Source organism: Strigops habroptila, chromosome 2 (genome assembly GCF_004027225.2).
Source record: "Strigops habroptila isolate Jane chromosome 2, bStrHab1.2.pri, whole genome shotgun sequence".
Taxonomy (NCBI): Eukaryota; Metazoa; Chordata; class Aves; order Psittaciformes; family Psittacidae; genus Strigops; species Strigops habroptila.
In genome coordinates, this window is record NC_044278.2 from 49,293,424 (window position 1) to 49,315,207 (window position 21,784).

Below are 21,784 nucleotides of genomic sequence, written 5' to 3' on the forward strand. Positions count from 1 at the left end.
CCCCTATAAAGGATGTTCCTTGGCTGACAAAGAACTCTATTCAGAAGCACAGCGCACCATGCACTCATGACCACCATGCCACCACCTTCTGCTCCATCGCAGAACTTCGACATGTGAACCTGGTCTGCGGTGTGTACAAATTCAGCATGGAGTCAGCCAGCCTTCAAGCACTGTCAGCAGCATCACCTCATGCCTGGTCTTGTGTTTGGTTTTTTGGGGGGAAGGAAGGGGTTGGTAGTTGTTGGTAAACAACAAGTTGTTGGTTTTGAGTGATTAGTGGCTGGTAGTAAAGTAAGCCAAACTGAGAAACAATCTCTACTATGCTAACATGCTTAGGTCTGTGTGACATTTCCTACGATGATGTGACAAAATAGTATGTCCAGAAACTCACCTCCACCAGTTTGGACAGCAGTCAGCTGTGGTCCCATTTCTCGCAACACTTCATTGTCCACAGGGTAAGTGGACGTCTGAGATGAGCTTGTTCCTTGTGTTTCATCATCGCCCAATGCTGTGGTCTGAGCCCTGAGCATTTCCAGGGCTCCTATGCTTGCCATCTCCTCAAAACCTTCTGACATCTGAGCCAAGGGAGAATCTCGAGATGCCGAGAGAAACGGGGTATCCAGAGGCGAGCTTGGAGGGGACAACGATGACAAGGAGGACCGCGATGACAGGGATGCCAAGGACTGCGGGGTATCCAGAGACCTCCGCTGCTTATTGAAATTTGAGTGTCCAATGGGATCAGCATATGGCACATCCTTTGTGAGAGACTCGAAGGGAATTATGTCAAAGCGCAAATGCTGCCCGTAGTCTGTAACGCTGTCTGATTTGTCATACTGCGGAAGGCCATAGATGTCCGTGAAGCTGACTGAGCTGAGAGAGCCTCTGCTGGAGGCCAAGGATCCTCGACTGGAGGCCAGGGATCCCCTGCTGCTACCAGAGGACATTGTGAGGGTGCTAGCTGACAGACTACGGCAGGCAAAGAAAGAGAAAACAAAAAAGACCCTTTCAAATATAATCACATACACCAGCTCAGACATGAAAATGCCAATCCAGATTACACAAGCAATTTTACATGTATTCAGTACAGCGACACAAAAAGATGATTTGGTATTTTAAAGTCTAGCTCGCGTCTCTTGCCCTGGTCTCAAGCACAATCATAACTGGAACACTGCAAGTGACAAGCACATTAGGACCAAGTGCCTGAAGACGAATGTTTCAACAGGACAAGCGTACTCTTTCTTCCAGCACGTAAGAAGCCATAATTTGGCAGAAGAGAGGCCAGAGCAGGATCTAGATTGGTAGACTCAATGTAAAGAGAGAAAGAGTAGATTACCATGATCCAGCTTGAATTTATATTAATGATGGTTCATAAACATATCAGGGAGAAGTGTGAAGGGATTTGGAAAGTCCTAACAAACTGCTGCGTAAGCCTCACCCTCACAGGTTTTTCCAGTGCAAAATAAAAAAGATTTTATGATAAATCCTATTTCAGTTCCTCTTACCACTCTCCGACAGTTACGGAGAGAGGAATACAAGTGACAGTGAGAGATGAAGTGAGACACAGCAGGAACTGAGCTTTTGATGTTGGCATGGTGTTGAGCTGAGGAATCCCCCAGAGCTGCATCTAAAAAGGCAGCTGCGAGCGTGAATATGCAAAGTATTCTGGGCTTCTGTGTGGGTCTTAGCACATTCTTGTATTTAAATGGCAAAATTTTGTCAACTCACCAGGGATCAAAAACCCCTCCTTTGGACAATATTAAAACCTCACAGAACTTAAAAGAACGTTATCTTCATATTAGGAAAATTGCGACAATAATATGATGGGATTTAAGTATGTATGTTTTCAGAAAAATAAGGTAACATAAAATTCCCACATAATAATGTAGCACAAATAGCCATCCCTATTACTAGTTATAAAACTCCATCCAAGTCATCACATTCCATAGACTAAACTGTATAAATTTAGTAAAAAGTTAATTTACTTGGCATACATACATAAAAGTATTAAAAGGTAAACTTTACAGATTATTAATATTCTTCTCTGATGCAGTTAAACTTCAAAACCTGCTGGTTTTACATAACTCACCTTTTTAACTGGGAGTGTAAATATGAGGTTAAACGTGTAGCTTCTTCTAGCTGCATAAGCAAACAATTTCTCTTTTCCTGTAGCAGTATCCTGTAATTCAACAGATACATATTACTATTTTTCTTCAATACAGCAGGGCTCAAGAAGTGCTAGGAGCTTTCCAAGTACAGAAAAATATCACTGCATTGCAGTTTGGAATATAAAAGTAAGTCTCACTGTTTAACGAAAAGTTTTCATTTATGCAGCTAGATGCAGCGATGGTAATTCCAGCAAGAACGCAAGAACTAAGACTCCAGCAAAATTCTCAGACAAGAAAAGTAATTGAGGCACAGTGTAAGAGTCATGATGTTAAAAAGACATTACAGCAATTAGCAAAATCATAAAAAGCCCTAGGTTAAAAAAACCCATCATTCTCCAACAGATTTTTTCCGTTGCATCAACCTGATTGTGCCAGTAAAATACAGAGAACTACTATGCCTTTCATTGCCTTGGCAGGAAAGAAATATTCCAAATAGCCCTAATATCCAAGCTAATTAAGTGTCAAATTTCAAAGATAAAATGGAAAATTTTTAGAGGACTTCTGCTAAGCAGTAGCCATAAAACTCAACTTGAAGCTCTAATTCTAGGTGTTTCAAGTACATTTTTATATAATTATGTTTAAGTTGGTGATACAGCATTTTGAATACTAAGCTATGGCAAAAATCTCTCTCTGTGACTTATTTTTTGCCCATCTAATAACAAGCATCTGAATTACTCAGTACCACTGCCACAACACAAATGGAATGTACCTTTAATGCTGTCAGTCTCAGACACCTATAAGATACCTTAAATTCTGTATTTTGAGAATCTTTAAACTTCACAGATTTTATCTATTGCTATCACATTTATTAATTTCTTGAATCCAGAATTACAGGTATTCATGGCGCTTTGTTTTTCCAAGCCAAATCACTGAACTTCAAAATAAAATCAGGGTGGTAACCTGTTCTGTGATATACATCATTTGTATGTCCAGGAAAGTTACTCCTCCAGCCCTGCTTTCATAAAATGGCTGGAAATTGGGATTCTGATAGATAGTTTGGAGAAAGCAGATAAAACTTATTTGAATGCTTCAGACCTTCCCCAACTGCAAAGACACCTGTTAGAATTCAACATCTTATTGGGCAGGATTTAAAAAATAAAAATAAATCAACAAAAAAGGAGTCTTTCTGGATAAAACCAGCAGCATTCTTTTCAATAAACTTTGGATGGTTAAGCTGTGAAAAAAATACGTTTCTGCTAGCAGTAAAAACATAAATCTCTCAACTTCTTTGGCCTCCAACTTCAACAATTCATATGCTGGCAAGGGGCTGTAGTGCTACACTCCAGCAATCCCACCACTCTCTGGGGAGCTCCCTTCATTGCAACCACACAGCAGAAGCTGCATACCTGACAGCGTGCAACACTGAAACTTTTCTCCTGCTTCTGTGGGCCCCAGACCAGGTTCACCAAGTGGTGCAAGGAAGGCTGTAGCTCAACTATGTAAACTTACATGATAAAGGCACTGCATGCAGGAACCAAAACAAAATGACAAATGGATGCAAGAAATTTAACTGATTCAAAATCTCACAGGGGAAAGAATGGGTATCCACACCATCTACTTTAAAAAACAAACTTAGGAACCTACACTCCACAGTCATCAGTGCTGTAAGGTAGGTACCAGTGCTAAAAGGGCAAGAGATGCCTCCAACTAAGGCTGCCAAAATCTTAAACAAAAAAAACCAAAAAAATGAAGAAAGAAAAAAAAAAAACCACCAACACAAAAACACACAACCAACCAAAAACCAAAACACAAACAAACACACACCCACACCCAACAAAAAAACCACAACAAACAAACCAAAAAAACCCAAAACCAAAACAAAATAAAAAACCAAAAAAACAAAACCAAAACACCCCTAACCTCTGTCATACAGGTTTTAAGTTAGTTCTGATCTGCACGTAACTCAGTGCCTGTAAAACTCAGAAACACAACAGACCCAGTAATTATTTAAAGAGGAAGCTTCTTTTTATTCCACGATTTGGAGAAAGTGGAAACAGAAAAGCAGAACTAGGAATGGTTTTGGTTATTCCTGAACCTAAGACAAACAAATAAATAAATTAGGGCTACTAATAGTCAAGCTTTCCTCCAATTTGTTACACAAAAACAGAATGCCCTTCAATATTATTCTAACTTCTGTTCAACTTATTGCTAGCATTTGAAATATCAAGTATCACACTGGAACGCTGGTTTCCACAGCATGAACTACATGGAAAAATAGCTTGGTCTTCTTGCCAACATAGCATGCACTTCCTAACATGAGAGCCCAAAACCAACAAATGAAACTTACTACACTGCAGTGTAAAGTGAACTCCCTTTTCTGTCAGTTTAAGCTGGAAAGCCAGTGTAACGATATTGCAAAAACTGCAAAATATAGAACACTGAACTGTAGGTTGGCTGTGAATTTTCTATTTATTGCCTGAATTTACTACCTGAAGTAAGCCTTTTCAAAGGAACTGAAGTTCTCAAAATTTGTATACGCAAGGCACTTCCAAACACTGTAAAAGCGTCTTAATTATGTAAATATTAACCTTTACAAAAATCACATTAAAGCTGGTTCATGTAGTTTTCCTCAACTGTCAAACTGGGGTTTTACCACTGTTCAAGAGAAGCAAGCCTAGGAAACAAGAACAAGCTTTCACTGGAAGTGGTTTATAGTAACAAGAAGAGGTTAAGAGGTTTTGTCCATTTCTCTGGCTACAGGAAAAACTGGGCAACTTTGAAATAAAGAGTGTTTCCATTAATAAGTTTGGGGGGTTGTTTTTACACGTAACTTGACATTTAATTTAAGTTTTCAAGAATGACTCTGTTCACTGTGCTCTCTAAATGTCAGAGTTGGGATGTGCTCCCACTGCTGAGATTGCAAATTAAAAGGAAAAATTGTATACAAAAGGTAGTAAAATTGTAATTGAACTTTCCTGTTATAAGGCACAAATAAAATATAGGAAAAGGATCTTTGTTCTGATGCTTTTGGAGATGAATATTACTCCACTGCAAAACAAGAGAAAAAGTGTTCCACTCTACAGTTACTGTTATTCATGTCTCTATTATCAGACAACATCACTCAGACTTTCTCCAAGCATCTTTTGTGACTCTATTCTCATCTCTTCTTTCTATTCAGAAGAAAAATGAAAGGAATGAAAGGAAAACTAACTAGTCAATACCAGTCTAACTCTCCTTCAGAAACCTTCAAGACAGAATTAAATAATACCAGTCAGAAGCAGCCTCTTCCTTTCTTGAAAGCAAGTTACTCCAGAAACATTTTGTTGTTGTTGTTTCTTAAACACAGTGAAATTCCCCACTCTTCCTTTTGAAACTACTTATATGGATCTTAAAATAGGTAAGAAAACAATTCAAGTTCCCAAACCTTTCTGTGGCCCCATGAGCAGACGTTGCTCGAGCCCGCTGAATTTCATCCTCCAAGCGTCTTTTTTCTTCCTCCAAACGTGCAATGTCTTCTGGGGATCGCCTCTGCTGGCTGATGAGCTGCAACTCCTGAAGAAGAGCCTCCTTCTCTTTGATGAGCTGAAGACGGTCCCTGTCCGCTTCAGCCATTCCTGGCCAAGATTCATTATCTAGCAAGGCCAGCTGCTGTTGTATATTCGAAACTCTAAAAGAGGATAAATGTATTTCAAAAACCAGAAGAAACAAAGATGAAGACAATTAACAGGAAAAATACCAGAAGGTGAAGCCTGCTGACTTCTGTGACTTTTCTTCTTCTAAATTTCAAATGAAGAAAATTTAGAGGGGTTTGGAAGGATTCTTTCTTTCTGCATTTTGGGGTGAGTTTTGTTTTGGGCATTTTTTAAACACTGAGGAACTGCAAGTTTGCTGCCTGTACAGCTGATGAAGTTGACCATCCTTTCCTTTCTCATTCTTCCACTATCAGATCTTAACTTGGGATTTCAACAATGCAGGGGATGAAGGGGAGATGCTTATCTAGTGACAATAGGTCTGTATATTCATGTCCCGCCTAACAGAGGAATGGTTCAAGGGGCTGAAAATATTAGGCAGTCCTGACCAACAGCAGAATGTTAAGAATAAATAAGCTGCTAGTAAACAAAAATGTAAGTGCGGAAGAAAGGATCTACTGGTTGCAAAATATAAGTGGCTTTAGATAGATCCGTCATCAAATCAAGCAATTAAATAAGCTAACTTTATTTTGTAGTAGGCTTTATAGTAGAAAGTAGTCTCCTAAGTCCTGTATCTCAGTAAGATGAACCCCCACACAAAACAACGGTTGCAAGAATAAGACATTTTAAGAAAACGTTCTGCTACAGGCAAATTTTGAACTCTTATAAATATTACAAAGAAGACTAAAGCTAGAAATTTCACAGATGTTTCTTTTGGCAAATTCAAAACGTATATAAGCATTAAGAGGGAGAACACTTTTACTGCTAGGTATTTATGCTTGTCTTGCAATGGGAATTCAGACACTTTAGAATGTTACAGTTGAAATTAACAGTAAATAAGAGAAAATCTAGCTGTCTGATTTTTGAATATTTGAAACTAAAGAACTGTATGGTTATGCAGTTGTACACCTCAGTTTCATTTTCACTTTAAAATGGTAGCATTCAAAGTTCAGTGCACCATAATAGATTATCACCCGATAGATAGATAGATACATAGATAGATAGATAGATAGACAGAAGCACATTCAAAGCCAAAAAAGTGGAATATGCATTCATTCCTTTGGTAAATTAATCTTTTTGGTTTTCCAAAATATCTGGTAAGAAAGAAAATAACAAAGTAAGGCAAAAGCACATAACAAGCAGAACAGATCTGCAGAAGACCCACAGTGTGATAACGTGTTTAAGAATAAAAGAAGTAACATAATCATGACAAAGGCAAGGTTTTCGCCATCTAAAAACAAAACCTCATGCAATGTTTATTTCATACTGACATCTGGAAAGTATTTGGCCATCTTATTATCAGGGGAAGGGAAATAAAGTATCAATATAAATCATTTCGCAATGAGTGCATTCATATATGAATAGGAATTTCACTGCAAATTTTGTCCAAGGGGTTCCCCCCCCCCCCCCCGGCTTAGATTCATTTACAGCAACTAAAGAACTTGGGTATTACATTACATTTTTGTCTAAAGCAGAATACTTTGTCAAGCCCTTCAATACCATTTCCTCCTCCTTGCATTAATAACCAACTTCCTGCCAATAGCTGCTGAAAGCACCATTGTGAATCGATACATATAGTCTACATATTTCATGCCTCAGCTATTGTGCATGAATTCCAGATGCAGCTTCCTGAAAAACACCTCGCTTCATCGACCAGACGTCAGGGCCAGGAAAAGTGAGCAGTCAGGACCCATCCTCTCCCTTACCAGCCTGCTACGCTGTTAAAAATTCACTAAACACTCCTAAAGGCACATACAACTTGATTTTCAAGTGTTCAGTGCCAAATGAAAGAAATGGGGACTCAAAGTTCTTTCAACAGAATTACAGAATTCAGGTACAACTGAGTTATTATAGCTTGGCAGGCAAGTGTGAATCAGATGACCCCGGCAATATAATTTGAGTGACCATGTTCGTAAGCTCTTTACACAGCTTGCGGATGAAAGAAGATGAGATGTATCTGGTGAAGTCACTGGGTTGTTTTATAAGACAGCTGAAGGAGTGACCCTCTCCATTTTAACACTCACGATTGTTTTGCTGGCTATTTTTCTAACACAGGGTGAGCTGGTTAAGAAGCTGACCATAGAAGCAAATAAATGCTACTGCAGGCAACAAGGAAGAGAAAAGTACCAGCAGGCAAGAGGGGAAGGTGGGATTCCCTCTGTCAGTGCTATTTAACCACTGAATCCTCTCAGTGTGGAGTAAAACATCACCCTTAATACAAGAGGTTTTAATTTAGACTCCTGAGCTTGCTGGGAACAAGTTACTCCCCTTTTGTATTACATTCCAGTTTAAAGTTTGTTTTTTTCCCTCTCAATTTCTGTTATGATGATGCTTTGAAAGTAGGAAGTTGTCGTACAGTAACTTAGTTATACTTCATTAAAGGGAGAAGTACTGCTGTGGATTCCCCTGACACTCAGCATTTCAGTTAGCTCTTCTTCTCTATGTTTTCCCTTTAAGCAAAGAAAAAGCAATTGCAAACCACCACATAATACAGGAATCTGCTGGGAAGGGAACTTCAGCACCAATAAGCCAAGTTTTCTGCAACCTGTATTTCCTGCAAATGAAACTAAGTTTTTGGGGAATTTTGTTGCTTGCTTTCCACTGAGGACTCCCTCTATATGGTAAACTGTTCCCAAAAGCTACCAGTGATAAACATTTTAAATTTTATCTCCATGGCTAGAAAACATTCCTAACACTTTTATGGTCTCACTCACTCAAACCTAAGAAATATAACTGAGGAGTTATATTCAGTTCTGCTAAAAACATAATAAACCCTCTTAAGCATATTCCATAATTGCATTTGTCTTCTCCGAACACAAGCTTTTCTTCCCAATTACAATAAATGCATTTAAAAAAAAAAACAATTTCACTGTGCTTACCCATGCCAGATTTTATACCTAAACCACACCAGACATTCTCACCGCTAGTATATTATAAAAAAGTATTTGTTTTGTGTTTTCAGACTCAGTGCATATATTCACCTACCTTAAACACTCAAATAAATCAATGATTTGGCACTGATTGCCACTTAAAGGAAAAAAAAATATTTAAGATGCTTTATCAAGCCCCTGATTTTAAAGCACACTTTTTCTTCCTTTCAGGTATTTTTTAAGATAGTACTTTTTAAGTGTAGTCAATGTAAAAGAGTAATTTTATCTGGCCTAATGCCAGATCCTGAGGTCCCTAGTGATACAGCAATTTAACATATTCTTGGGGAAAAAACAGTTAATTTTGAACCATCAACATTCCAGGCATTTTGCCCATTCCCATCCTTGCATAATAAGTGCTGAGGAGCTTGCATTCCATGCTCGAGTAGGTGGTATCAAATGACTGGTTTCCTAGGTAGGCAGACCAACTTGCTGCTTATTTCAGTTTTTAAAAATTTCAAATGGAGATGAATATAACAGGCCCTGTTAAGCAGAAAAGCAGGAGGGGCACAAATGGGATAACAAAGGTTTAACCTGGTGATCTTAAGTAAACATGGATTCGAAACGGCAAATGTGCTCTTAAATGCCCATACTAATGTAGCTAGAATGATGCCTAGACCGGGATAATGTAGACATAGCATGATGGTAGAGATCAGTACAGCCAGTAGTTTACTATGGGAACTACACCATGGGGGTAAAAAAGGCATGTATTTGCAGAATTTACAGCATATCTAAATTGTTACGTATCTACACGGACGCCACTCCCCCCCAACCTCCTCCTCCCCCACCCTCCCCACCCCCCCCGACAAAGTAGGGCAACCCTTCTGTCATTGGAAATATCTGGGGAACCTAAAAGATTTTATTAGTGTCTAGAACCTCATTTTCCAGACTGCTATCTGAACCTAATGCTAACAAAATTACACTGCCGAGCTCAAAAACACTTCAGTTTTGAAGAGGTTATTTATTAAAATACAGCATGAGAAGCAAGATTAAAGCAAAAATCACTTTTGTGAGATGGAAAAGTTTGATTTACAATTAACCCTATGTTTAGACCATTACTCAGACTATGAACAAGACAGGTGTCTTGAGGAGGAAAATACTCTGAAGCAATACTAAGGTCCTAACTCATGCTCATAAAAGGGACAAATTACGAGTATCCTACAGCAGGCACTTCCTCACCTACAAACTCTGGTCTTTCTAGCTTTAACAAGTTCTTCCAACTTACCTAGTTTGAATTTTCCAAGGAAAAAAACCCAACACAATACCTCCCTGCATGTAAATGCCTAGATTTTTGGGTGGCATATAAGACCACTCTACAGCTGAGACCTTTGTTACGTGAAACAAATGGGAAGACTGGTGAGGATAAGAACAGTGGCCAAGATCACACAAATATGCAGAGATGGTCAACATAAATCAGCCCAGCTTACTCTTTTCCTAAGACTTATAATGGGCTTATAACTGGAGCAAGTTCTCTGCCACTTCAGGTACCAGGGAACTTATCCCATGTGCAATACCCAGAGAAGGTGGCTGTGGGACTAAAGACACATAATGAAGGGTGCAAGAACTCAGTAGTTTCTGGTATTTGTGGACCCTCTTGAAAGTGGATTATGATTTATACCCAAAGAGGGGAAGACTACAGAAAGGGGAAGAAATGGAAAGAACAAGAAGCTGGGGAACTCGGCCAAATGCTCACAAAATCTCTCCACTGTGTCTACTTTGGCTGTGCCTGCATGTATGTGCCACTGCGGCTTTGGCAGACAACACGGGTATGCTCTGTAGAATATCCAGCCTTCCTGGCAGCCCCGTTCAGTAACAAGGAGGTCTCAAATTGGCTTAAGACACTCACAAAACCCTTACAGTCCACTGGCATTTTGCAGATAAAATTCAGTATTCACATTCGGTATTCACCTTTAGGAAAATCGCAAAGCCTGCTAAAACCAATGGAGCAGAGGAATTAGTATTTTCCCCAATTCCCAGGTAAACTGGTATAACGAAAACTTTGAAGACAGTTCAAGAGCATGGCTCAGCTCCCTTTATAGCCCAAAGAAAAAGGTTTTTATGCTTAAACTGACACTGGGAGATTTAGGTTTAGCTGACATCCCTGAGCCAGATATTTATGTGATATCAAATTACCTCATCCCTAAATCAGATTTTCAAATTAGTTGAGTAGAATAAAGGACTAGAAATTAGGCAATTACACCTTGAAACCTGCCTACACAAAATAAACTCTAACAGGAAAATACTTGACTATGTTATTGTATCAGTACCAAATGTTGCTATCAATACCCAACCAAGGTGTATTCACTACAAGCACAAATTGCATTCACACACTTCTGCTTGCCCTACTGCTTTTAAAAGCCCAACTGAAAATTAATTTTGGCAATGAGACAGCAAGTTTGCAACAAAGAAATTATTCAGCAACTATACCAAAAAGAAAGAAGTAACATTCTTAAACGGGATGTAGAAGCATTAAGCACAGCTGGGGAGGAGGCTTTTCCAAGGCTAAAATAAATCTGTTGACAGCCACTATATGATTTCAATAATTGAACTGAAAAAAAAATAATCTTTGAATTGAGATTTACAGAAGGCATATACAAATTACTGCTTTTGCACCCAAATTAGATAAGCTGGTTGAAGATGTATGGATATATTAGTTCACTGAAGTTTCAGTGAACTACCATCAGACTGGCAAATAAAATAATAATAAAAAAAATCAGTTAAAAAATTTGGTGCTTCTTATTGGAGGGATCATTTTTCATCTACTGATTAATACACTTCATAGGATATGAGGCACCACAGCAATGACATTTCATGATCATTTGCTAATATACTTCATGTAGTCATTATGTTGCACTGTACAACTTAAGCATTATCAAGGAAAAACAATTTGCTTTTGACTTTTCTTTCTATGAAACAGTCTATTCAGAAAAGTGCTTGAGGGGTACAGTTTCCAGCGTGCAAATGCTTTCATGAGAGGTGGTCTCACTGAAATAGCAACTGAAACTAAAAACGGTATTTATCCAGGCAGCTTGGGGCTGTCTGTTCAAAAAGACCGTCCTCCCTCCCTCCTGCTTCTCTGGAGGGCCACACTGACAGATCTGAGAGGAGAAATTTCATGGAAATAAGGTACAGTTTATTTAAAAATAATGGGGCAGGAGGAGGGGAGGGGAAGAGAAGAGTAAAGAACAGAAGAAAAGTGATTGAGCCTCTTTGCAGCATGATTGGTAAGTTCAATAGTAGAATTGACATGCCTCGTCCCACAGCCTGGATCAGACACAGAAGAAAGGACATCATCTTCCCCAGCATGCTGAAGATGTCAGAACCCACAGTTCACAACATCTGAAATACCCACGGGAAAAATTAAATTGCAAATTATCCAACTTCCTTCCAGTGGGAAACTGAAGGGAAAAAAAAAAGCCATGTGAACATCTCAATTTATGCAAAGGCCAAACCACTCAGCAGTTAGAGATTTTTGAAGAAGGATTAAAATCAAATTATCTTTTATGAGGGAGGAGAGAGATTTTGGGATCGTAAGACAACTTCTCTACTATCACTGGGTCTCATCTCCTGCATTCCTCAAGATCATTCAAAAATCCCAACACTGCATTTTCTTGCTCACACGCCATATACAGAGAACATATTTTTGTTTCTAAGAACTTCTTTATGACATACGGCAAATATTCTGCTCATATCTAGAGCTGTATGATAGTTTGGCTAGATGCACAAGAGTGACTAAAATACAACATACTGCCCTTTAGTTTGTGGGGCTTTTTTCCTGCTTCCCTCTAAGGGAAAAGACATACTTATCTCCTACAATGTATTTTAAAAGTCTCCTATTAAAACTTAGAAATAAGACAGTTTGTCTGTTGTAGTTATTTGCTATATGCTTTCATACCCCATTTGACAAGCAAGCAGTCCTAATATACAGCTTTACAGTTGTGACTTAGTGTAGCATTTTAATTTTCTACTGTGTAGATTTTAATCCATCACAGCACATTCTGTCACCCACACTGTGCAGTAACAGTAGATATTTCACCAGCCAAGGGAGAATGAACACAAAGATATTTAGTAGAGACAAAAGCCCTACAGAAATGCCAGCAAGCTAAGGGGAAGGAATGCATGATAAATGAAGAATGCAACCACAGAGATAACTGGTAGGGGCAATGAGCTTTGTGCAGTTCCACTCAAAAGCTGAAAGCTGATTACTTCCGTACAATATACTGGGCAGAATAAGGCTACTATTTTAAAGCAACTAACATGCTTTTGCTAAATGACAGACTATTGTCAGAGCTGTTACCCTGGGACAGCAGAACTACCCTTACCGCAATTACTATTCTCTACCTGGAAGGTTAGTTACCCAAATTTTCTATACTTACTTAACATCAAACCCCAGCTCACTTCTGATGTTCAGAAATACTGCATACCATGCAGAAACAAATGTTCAGTATTTCCAGTTGAGAAATGCTGCTATTAGAAACCCACCCCCCAAAAAATAATCCACACCCCCCCCAAAATCCCTACTACTCCATCTTTTCCCTGCAGTAACACACGAGGAGAATTGCTTTGAACAACACATAGAAACGGTATGTCAGAAAACCAAATTAAAAACATTTAATACAATCTACACAGCACCAGTGGCTCTGTTAAACCAAACAGTACAAAACTAAATTCTATCCTTCTTCCTTCAGCAACTGTCATGAACCCCTGAATTATCACTGGACTGTGAAAGTGCTAAGTGTTACGCCTGTGACCAAACAGGACAATGACGGATTTTTGTTTTTCCCTTTTTTTGCCCAATTATTTAACCTTTACTTAACCTTTAGTAAAGGTTAAATTTATTACTTGTGAATAAATAAAGGTATTCACATGCAGTATTTTATAACACACACTTTCATTCCAGTTACAAATCCTGAAGATTTAGCTGGGTATCTCTAACATGCTTGCACCAATTTAAATTTTTATTTTTTATTTTAAGCCTGTATTGCATCCAAATGTGGGTACATTTCCCAGGAACAACAAAATAGAGAATTGCCTATAAAGCTTCTAATCCCTGCCAACACATATGACAACATCATTATTTCCCCCAAACAAAAAAGTCACCATAACATGAAAAAAAAGAGGCAAAATTTTGAACTTTTTTTTAACCCTTCTTATGTGATGTAAAAAGTCAGCAAAATAGATAAAGTTGAAAAGGAAAAAAAAAACCAAAAACCAAAAAAAGGTTTTCAAAGTTGAGTATACATAAAGTTTTACATGTCAGTCAATTTTAGTAAGAGAATGTTCTACCAGCACAAATTAAAATAATCCTAAATGCACAGAATTACTGTGTTCAAGTCATCAGCTATACCTACACTACTAAATAAGAACAGATTACTTCTACAAAGCCATTAAAAAGTACTGCAAGACTGACATCAACAAAAGAAATACTTCGCATAAGCAATTAGATTCAAGTGAGGAATTAATCTAATTCAAGTAATTTTTTTTCATCAAATTCTTTTCATTCTCATAATTTATTTTTTTGTGTATCCTTCTGATCAGCTCTGCACATCTTTATTTATCTCACAAGAAGTTCTGCATTCTTTCTTCACACTGAGTTCACAGTTTCAGTACACTGAACCTAGAACACAGGTATGCAAAGCTTCAAACGTACTGACAGACTGGGCTGACACGTGTAAATTTAAAAACTGTTTACATTGAGGTTTGAGAAGAAGGGGAGGAAAATGTAAAACAGTGCAATTAAACTACTGCAATTTTGTTTATACAAGTGTAGAATGGGGCTGACATTTAGCTTTATCTTTGCAAACAAATTTAATAATCTTATGATAAAGTCTTATGTTTACCTAAGCTTTTATTATCTGTGAACCACTCAATAGGAAGCAAATTACTCTTCTTAAAGACATTTCAGCTAGGAGGCTGGCTCCAGTTCTACTTTGAAACTTTTAAATCACAAGAGTAAAAATAAAAACCAACAAATTTATCTTTAATTACCTTTTCTTGGCCTCTTCATACTGCCAGTTCAGTCTTACTCTGTCTACAAGTCTTGTTTTGTCATCAAACCCAAACTTTTGCAATTTGAAGAGCAAGGAGAGAGGGGAAAAAGAGGAAGAAATAAGAATTTAAAAACACTTTCACAATAAAGAAAGGTATAAATTAGTATCACTTACTGGACTCACTAAAAAAACCTCAATGTTTTAAGTAATAACATAATAAAAATCAATTTTATGCTTTAGAAATACAAAACTATTTTATTTCTAAACATACATAAGATAAATGAGCCCTTTCAATAAATTATGATCCTAGAAATCAAGGGTTAGCAAATTGAATCATTGATGAATGGTCCAAGCTTTTCAACTTTATCTGAGCCTAAAAGAAAGAGTATTTGAAATATTTTCTACTTGATACAACTATTTTATGGACTTTAATTAGAAGTAATTCAGATTACTCTTCCTGTACTGTGATGTGCCACCCAGCACTTAGATCATTAGTGCGTTTTAAACACTATTACAAAAACATCACCTGGTCCTTGAACCGGTCATAGAATGTGCATTTATGCTAAAACTCCCACTGTATTCAGTCCAGTTTCTACAGCAATTTCTCTCCTTCTTAGAGCATCAGCAGTTCCCCTCTTCAGAAGTCTGTGTATGGTCCAATAGGTAAATCCCAAGTCCCTACTTAAGTGCATTGCTGAACCTCTGGCTTTCTCATCGAACTGCTGCTTTTGTTGTCTTCATCATTACATTTGAAAAAAATCCACCTCTTTTTTTACTCACATTCCACTACTGATAATTCAGGGAAACCATTAACATAATTACTTCATGTTATTTTGCTAACAAAAAAACTATGATAAACACAATTTTCAGACTATACTTGACTTGTCTTGGATGGCATTCGTGTGTACTGTGAATGGGAAAACGCTGCTATGCTCCTTTTGGTTTCTGAATTCAATAATCACATCCACCATCAGTCGAAAAATGACATCCCAAAGGTACCATCTACCTAACACACTGAAAGATGGCCTAGTGTTAGCTAAATTTTCTTAGATGCTTTAGGAGTACATATTCTTAAAAACAGATTTCCTTTTTGCAGAGGCCCTCTGGAGATATCCAACTTGGCAACTAGTCAGCAAGTGAAAGAAGAGGAGAAATGGGAAGATAAAAAGCCTACAATTAAAAAGTTACATAGTTCAATAAAAATTTCGAACCAAATGTGGAGTAACATCCAAGCTATAGTATCAACAAACTACAAACAGGTTGTCTGTCTTCTTGCTTTGTTTTTAATCTCATCTACAAAAGCAAAAAATTTATTGATGAAGAACAGCTAGGCTGCCATAGTACTAGCGCAAGCCAAATTTTTATTATCTGAAATACATAATTTTGTTCACACAGAACTATTTCCAGGGAATGCTAATATGCTCTTCTCAAATACTATATTTAATGACATATTTGAGCATATAGGTATGACAGATGAGAATTTCTGTTAGTTTTTAAGAAAAATACTTTGAGACACTAACCAATACTTCTTTTGTCTCAGAGAAAATGAGCAGAGGTCTACCCTACATCTCTGATGTATATGAACAATGATAACAAGCATGATAAAAACAAGATTTTAAAAAGCAAATGAAGAGCACCAAAAAACATCCATCACAACTACCAGAATACTAACATCTCATACTGTTGCACAACCAGGTCTCAACTTCAAGCTGGCTAAAGTGCTTTCTTCCTCCCTGCATCATTACAAGTATCAGTAAGTCAGAGTTGGTGACATGAAGGGAAGAGGTCTGTGGACACCTCAGCAAGAGCTGCTACTTCAAGATGAACCTGCGGCCACCAAAGTGATGACATGAGAAGTGCTCTGTCGGGCTGGTTAGGTCTGGAAGCTGATTCTACCTGTCACTGACCTGCGAGCACATCACTGTCCCCCGGTGCCATGCTCAAGTAGCAGAACCACAAAGCCCACCACCACTCGGGGTGTCACTCATATGCTCCGGAAACAATAAGCAAACACAACTCCCTCACCACTAATACTGCTCTAGATTTTTTGTTCTGGTACAGCCAACACCTCTTAGATTAAAACATGAAGTATCACTATACTACAAAAGCAGCTTCTTTTCTACAGCAAATGTCTCGCCATAGGAACGCATACCTCTCCAGTGATGTCAGTCTGAGAACAAGCATCGCAGTGTTGTTGAGGTAAACAGGAGTCACTGAGAGAACTAGAATTGTGCTGGAGATCCTGCAGGGAATCTGTAATACAACAGCTATTCCTGAATCCATCTGTTAACTTGGCCAGGCTCTACGGGAGAAGAGATTTTAAAAAAAAAAAAAAAAAAAAAATTAGACAAACTGATTTTTATAATTCTTTTATTAACAGGGAAAAAGCCCCCAAACCAAACAACCTATTTTAGAAATATGACAGGTAGCTTGCCTATCAGAGCTATTTACAGGAAGTAAAACTTACTGTACTGTTACTAACATGCAGAAGCTTTGCTTTGAAATAAGCCTCTCATTTTAAAAGATGCATCTAACAGTAACCAGATTTTAAGTTATTTGTTTTAGGTTTATGAACATTTCAGCTTTTGTATGTTTTTTTTATGTTCTTTAAATCTGGCAGCTGTCAACTTTCAGGTTAGCTGATTAGGAAGATAAATGTGATCCACCTGCCCTTTTGCCATCTTGTGCACAGGTTACATTCCTTAGCCACTACTGCTATCATACCCAACTTGATGAATATCTTGTATTGATTGTATTTTTATGACAGCTGATTTCACCCTTGTGCTCTCTCACCCAAGGTTCACGTAGTTAAGAGATACTCTACACTTTGGGTTATGCAAGGGACATCTCCGAGACGTCTAGACAATGACGCAAACTGTGAGGATAGAAACCTCAAGCAGTCTTTAAGGGGGAAGGGGAGTAAGACAGTGTCACACGAAATAACAACTTGTTTGACGATACAAGCTTGGTTGACAGGCTGTTAATATTCCTTTAAAAAAGCATAAAATTGTTAATATCACTTTTATTTTCTGATTGTGTATTCTTCTCTTTTTCAAAACTTACAGATAGTAACAATAACAAAACCACTGTACAGGCTGCTGTTTATGATGGAGATCCTAAGCGTTCTGCTTCAAAATAACTTCTTTTGGTTTGTTTTGGTTTTTTTTAATTTAAAAAATTTAATTCTAGCCTCTCACCAGCATATAAAGGACAATAAATTATGTGAACTTGTGTTTCAATTTATAAATCATAACATAAACTACTTGGTTCTAAAAATACATGTAAAAACTCTCAAAACTGCTTACTCCAGTGTCTAAACAATAGAATCTGAGACAAATCTGAAGCACTGCACTGGAAAAAGGCTGGCCCTCAGGAATCTCAGTGGCTCTGACAACTGGTGATTTGCAACAAGCCCCAGTTATTGCCCATTTCCAATTACCAGGAGATATCTCAGTCTTCGAAGTAGAGTTCAAAAAAGATGACATCACTGCTGTCTTTTCTTACAATAAATCAAACTAATGGAGTCAAAAAGACAACTTTGTGTAATAACAACTGTTTGTGGCTCACAGGAACAGCATGGCCATCTTGAAGACAGAGGCATCTGGTTTTGGAGCCTAAGCAGCATCCCTAGGAATTGCAGCAGGCCTGAAACTAGTCAGAAAATGCAGCTTTTTCTGGTGGCCTCCATTTCTGTCCTACACAGTCCATCCCTTTCTTATCATCATATACCAGTCACTCCTTCAGGCCTGCCTCCACTAATGATGCAAAAGAGGGAGAACACCCAGCCTAGTGCAGGATGAACAAAGGAGAAAGGCAGAGAGAGATGTAGGTACAATGCCACATGCCAGACAGCACGTGCTGCTCCCTCCTCATACTCTGTATGATAGCACTACAAGGTCTGTGCGGGGCTGGGATGTTGTGCTCAGCACTAGCAGTGACAGAGGACATGCCAGACATGCCAGCAGTGGGAAGAGGCTACCACTACTTGCCTCCAGAACCAAAACTTGTCTTGGGTCCCCCAAAAAAGCCAATTATTCTGCCACCTCCCAACTGAACTGTAACATCTTAGTATGAAGGACAAACAAAACAGTTTCTTCTCAGCCCTGAGACAGCAAAATTCTATTTCAAATTACAGTGCCAAGAACTCTCTAGCTAGTGCCCCTTTATCCTCCAAGACTTGCTGGAAAAAAAACTGCTCCATGACATGGCAAGAAGAAAACCAGAGTGTCTAATCCACATTATGAAAATTAAAAACTGCAGACTCCTGCTCAACTCCCTTCTTCAAAACTCACTGAAGAAATTTTTTATGATGGTGGTGAGACACTGGCACAGGTTGCCCAGAGAAGCTGTGGCTGCCCCATCCCTGGAAGTGTTCAAGGCCAGGTTGGATGGGCCTTTGAGCAACCTGGTGTAGTGGAATGTGTCCCTGCCCATGGCAGGGGTGTGGGAACTAAATGATCTTTAAGGTCCCCTCCAAGCCAAGCTATTCTATGATTCTATGAAGATGAATTGCTAACAGGTTTATAACATGGAAATAATAGTTTCAAATCATAGCTACAAAAATATCAAACATCTAACATGTCCTCTTCCCAGTAAAGCAGAGCCAGTCACATGAACAAAAACTGAGAATTCAGAAAGAAAAGTTTCTCCCAAATAGGTTATGTCCTATCTGTCACCTTTGGCTAACACATATTATGTTACAGGCATATGAAACACCAAAGGTCCTGATGCCAGAACTTCAACCTAAACTTTTGCCTGTATTTCAGTTACTTCACGCACTCCTGGTGTGCTCCTGACACTCTTCAGAATCTCCCTGGCAGGTAATGAAGGGCTGCTTGGCTGCTGGCCAGGCTTCCTATCTGGACACAGTTGCTGAACCCTGGATTTAATACTTTAAAATTACATAGCATTTAACAGGTGGCAATCACCAAGTAGCATCACCTTTACTTACAACTATGTGCATAGGTGACTATGCTCTCGGGTAAGTACATAACGCTTTGAGTCCTTCTACTTGGATGAGTGGAAGCACAGCCTCCAGCAATCTTAACATGGAAAATTACAACCTGAGTTCGCATACTTTTAGACAGAAACAATATACCATTACTGCTAGGAGTAATATCTTCCCCAGTTATATGTTATAAAGAGGGATCCATCTTTCATCTGGGATTTATGGATTGTTTATGGCAATCTCACAGAAACTGCCAAACCAGCCTATTGTACGGATGTGAAGTTCTAGGCACGCCAGCCCAGACCTACTCAGAAAGAGAGAAATGATGTCATTTCATCATTGTCTGTTACTATTTGATTTGGGAGCTCTCTGCCACATACAATTTCAGTGCAGTTCCTGCATTATCTATTTAGCCTGTTAAACTAGTAAAGAAGAAGTTTTTTTAAAAAACAAACAAACAAAACCACAAAAAACCTCCAGCGCTTCCTAAGGATAAAGGACACCATTTTAAAAGCATATGCACACATTGGAACAGAAACAAAAGTATGAAAGGGATTTGGGGGGGCGGGGAGCACAGGAGGGAAGGAGGAGAAGACACACACATACACACTGCTTTCAGGAACCTGACCATGCACCTTGATTATTCAACCTTATATAAAAAGTTTGCCCACTTTTTTTGAGCAGTGATACTGCCACTTGGCTTTATTTGTAACGACAGCACTCAGTTTGAATCTGACCACCCTCTCCTTCAATCGTCAGTCCTGTCTCCCACACAACTTCATCCAATTATCATATTTCTCTGACAGCTACAATTTTCCAAGCACCTATACAAGACTGAGTCACTTTTACGATGTTTAGATCTGTTGCTTACACTGGCCAGATTTAAATTAAGAAATAGTGAGAAATTGTCTATTTCCTTTCTCTGAAATAAATCCCCATCTGTTTACACAATACTTCTAACTCCTCTATAAACAGCTTTCAAAAGGTTTTCATAAGAAAGCTTGTCTTACCAACAATAAAGTGTAGCATTTTTGAGGACAAAACAATTTCAAAATTGATAGGAAATTAAAAATCAAATTCTGATCTTACTAGGAAGATACTTAAAATAGACTTGCACTTATTGACAAAGCTAAATAAATCAGTAACAATAATCTTCAATTAATTATAAAAAGGGAAAGCCCAGAAAAGTTTGGTGACAACAAAAATAACTTTTTTTTTGTCAAAAATTTAAAAAAATATCAGGCAGAAAACTGGCTATTTTTCCATAGTACAGTAAGTTGGCAGAAATACACAATTTTTACAACTGTGAAGCTTGTGAACTATGGCATTTAATCCCTTATTACAATTGCAACAAAACATGCAGAACTGTTTTGCATGCTAGGCCCGTGTGGAACAACTATTTTCTAGATTCTCCTGGACTGCATGTTTATTACTGGATGCTGCCACAACTGAGCGTCACCAATTACAAAAACGATACCTCCTAGACTGATATTTCCTCTATGTCACATAGACCCATGAGGAACAATGGCAACACCTTTCATTTTCGCTTCTGTCTCTTGCAACCTCTACATTCTGGTGCTGCCAGCATTGCCCAATCCTCGATGCTAAGTTTGGTCCTACACTTCTAAGTCCTTCAATACTGTAGTTAAAGAAACTGCAGGTGCACTTAGTGTTGGTTTAACAGATACACCTTCAAGGCATCTCAAAGTTTACAGTTTACAGCCACCGAGGAATTTAAATGTAAGGAAAAGGGGGGAAATCTACTAGGAGAGTCAAAACAAGGCCAGTAGTTAAGCTACTCCAAGATCACACACTCGTTTTCAAATTACCAGTTAGTTTGCTAGAATGTGTGTTACTGCATCCATGAAGAATTGCCTTGCTAAATCAGTTCTTGTTAGCCAGGCATGTGGAAGACTGAGAATCACTTTAAAACTTGGCCAACACAAAATAACAAATACCTTAAAAGATGCCACTGCAGAAACTTTTCATAGTGACTTTAGTATTCTGTCTACTTGAACAAGGATTTGTTGTCCATCAGCTGACCTTTGGGTAATGCTCTGGAGACTGAATAATTGTGTAACTATGGAAAATCATTACATGTAAATTACATATTGCCCATATCATT

The 21,784-nt window shown here is 38.3% G+C and overlaps 1 protein-coding gene across 4 annotated transcripts in view; it reads right to left on the minus strand.

Annotated features, from left to right (window-relative positions):
- The window catches only part of WWC3 (WWC family member 3), a 103,635-nt gene that overhangs the window by 24,877 nt on the left and 56,974 nt on the right, over window positions 1-21,784 (minus strand). For all 4 annotated transcript variants that reach the window (XM_030476140.1, XM_030476139.1, XM_030476138.1 and 1 more), the window contains exons 7-11: window positions 16,864-17,013; window positions 14,710-14,783; window positions 5,530-5,772; window positions 2,087-2,176; window positions 392-966 (exon numbers count right to left, since the gene is read on the minus strand). In XM_030476140.1, coding sequence (XP_030332000.1) covers window positions 392-966; window positions 2,087-2,176; window positions 5,530-5,772; window positions 14,710-14,783; window positions 16,864-17,013 — 1,132 coding nt within the window. The remainder of the gene's footprint in view (window positions 1-391; window positions 967-2,086; window positions 2,177-5,529; window positions 5,773-14,709; window positions 14,784-16,863; window positions 17,014-21,784) is intronic.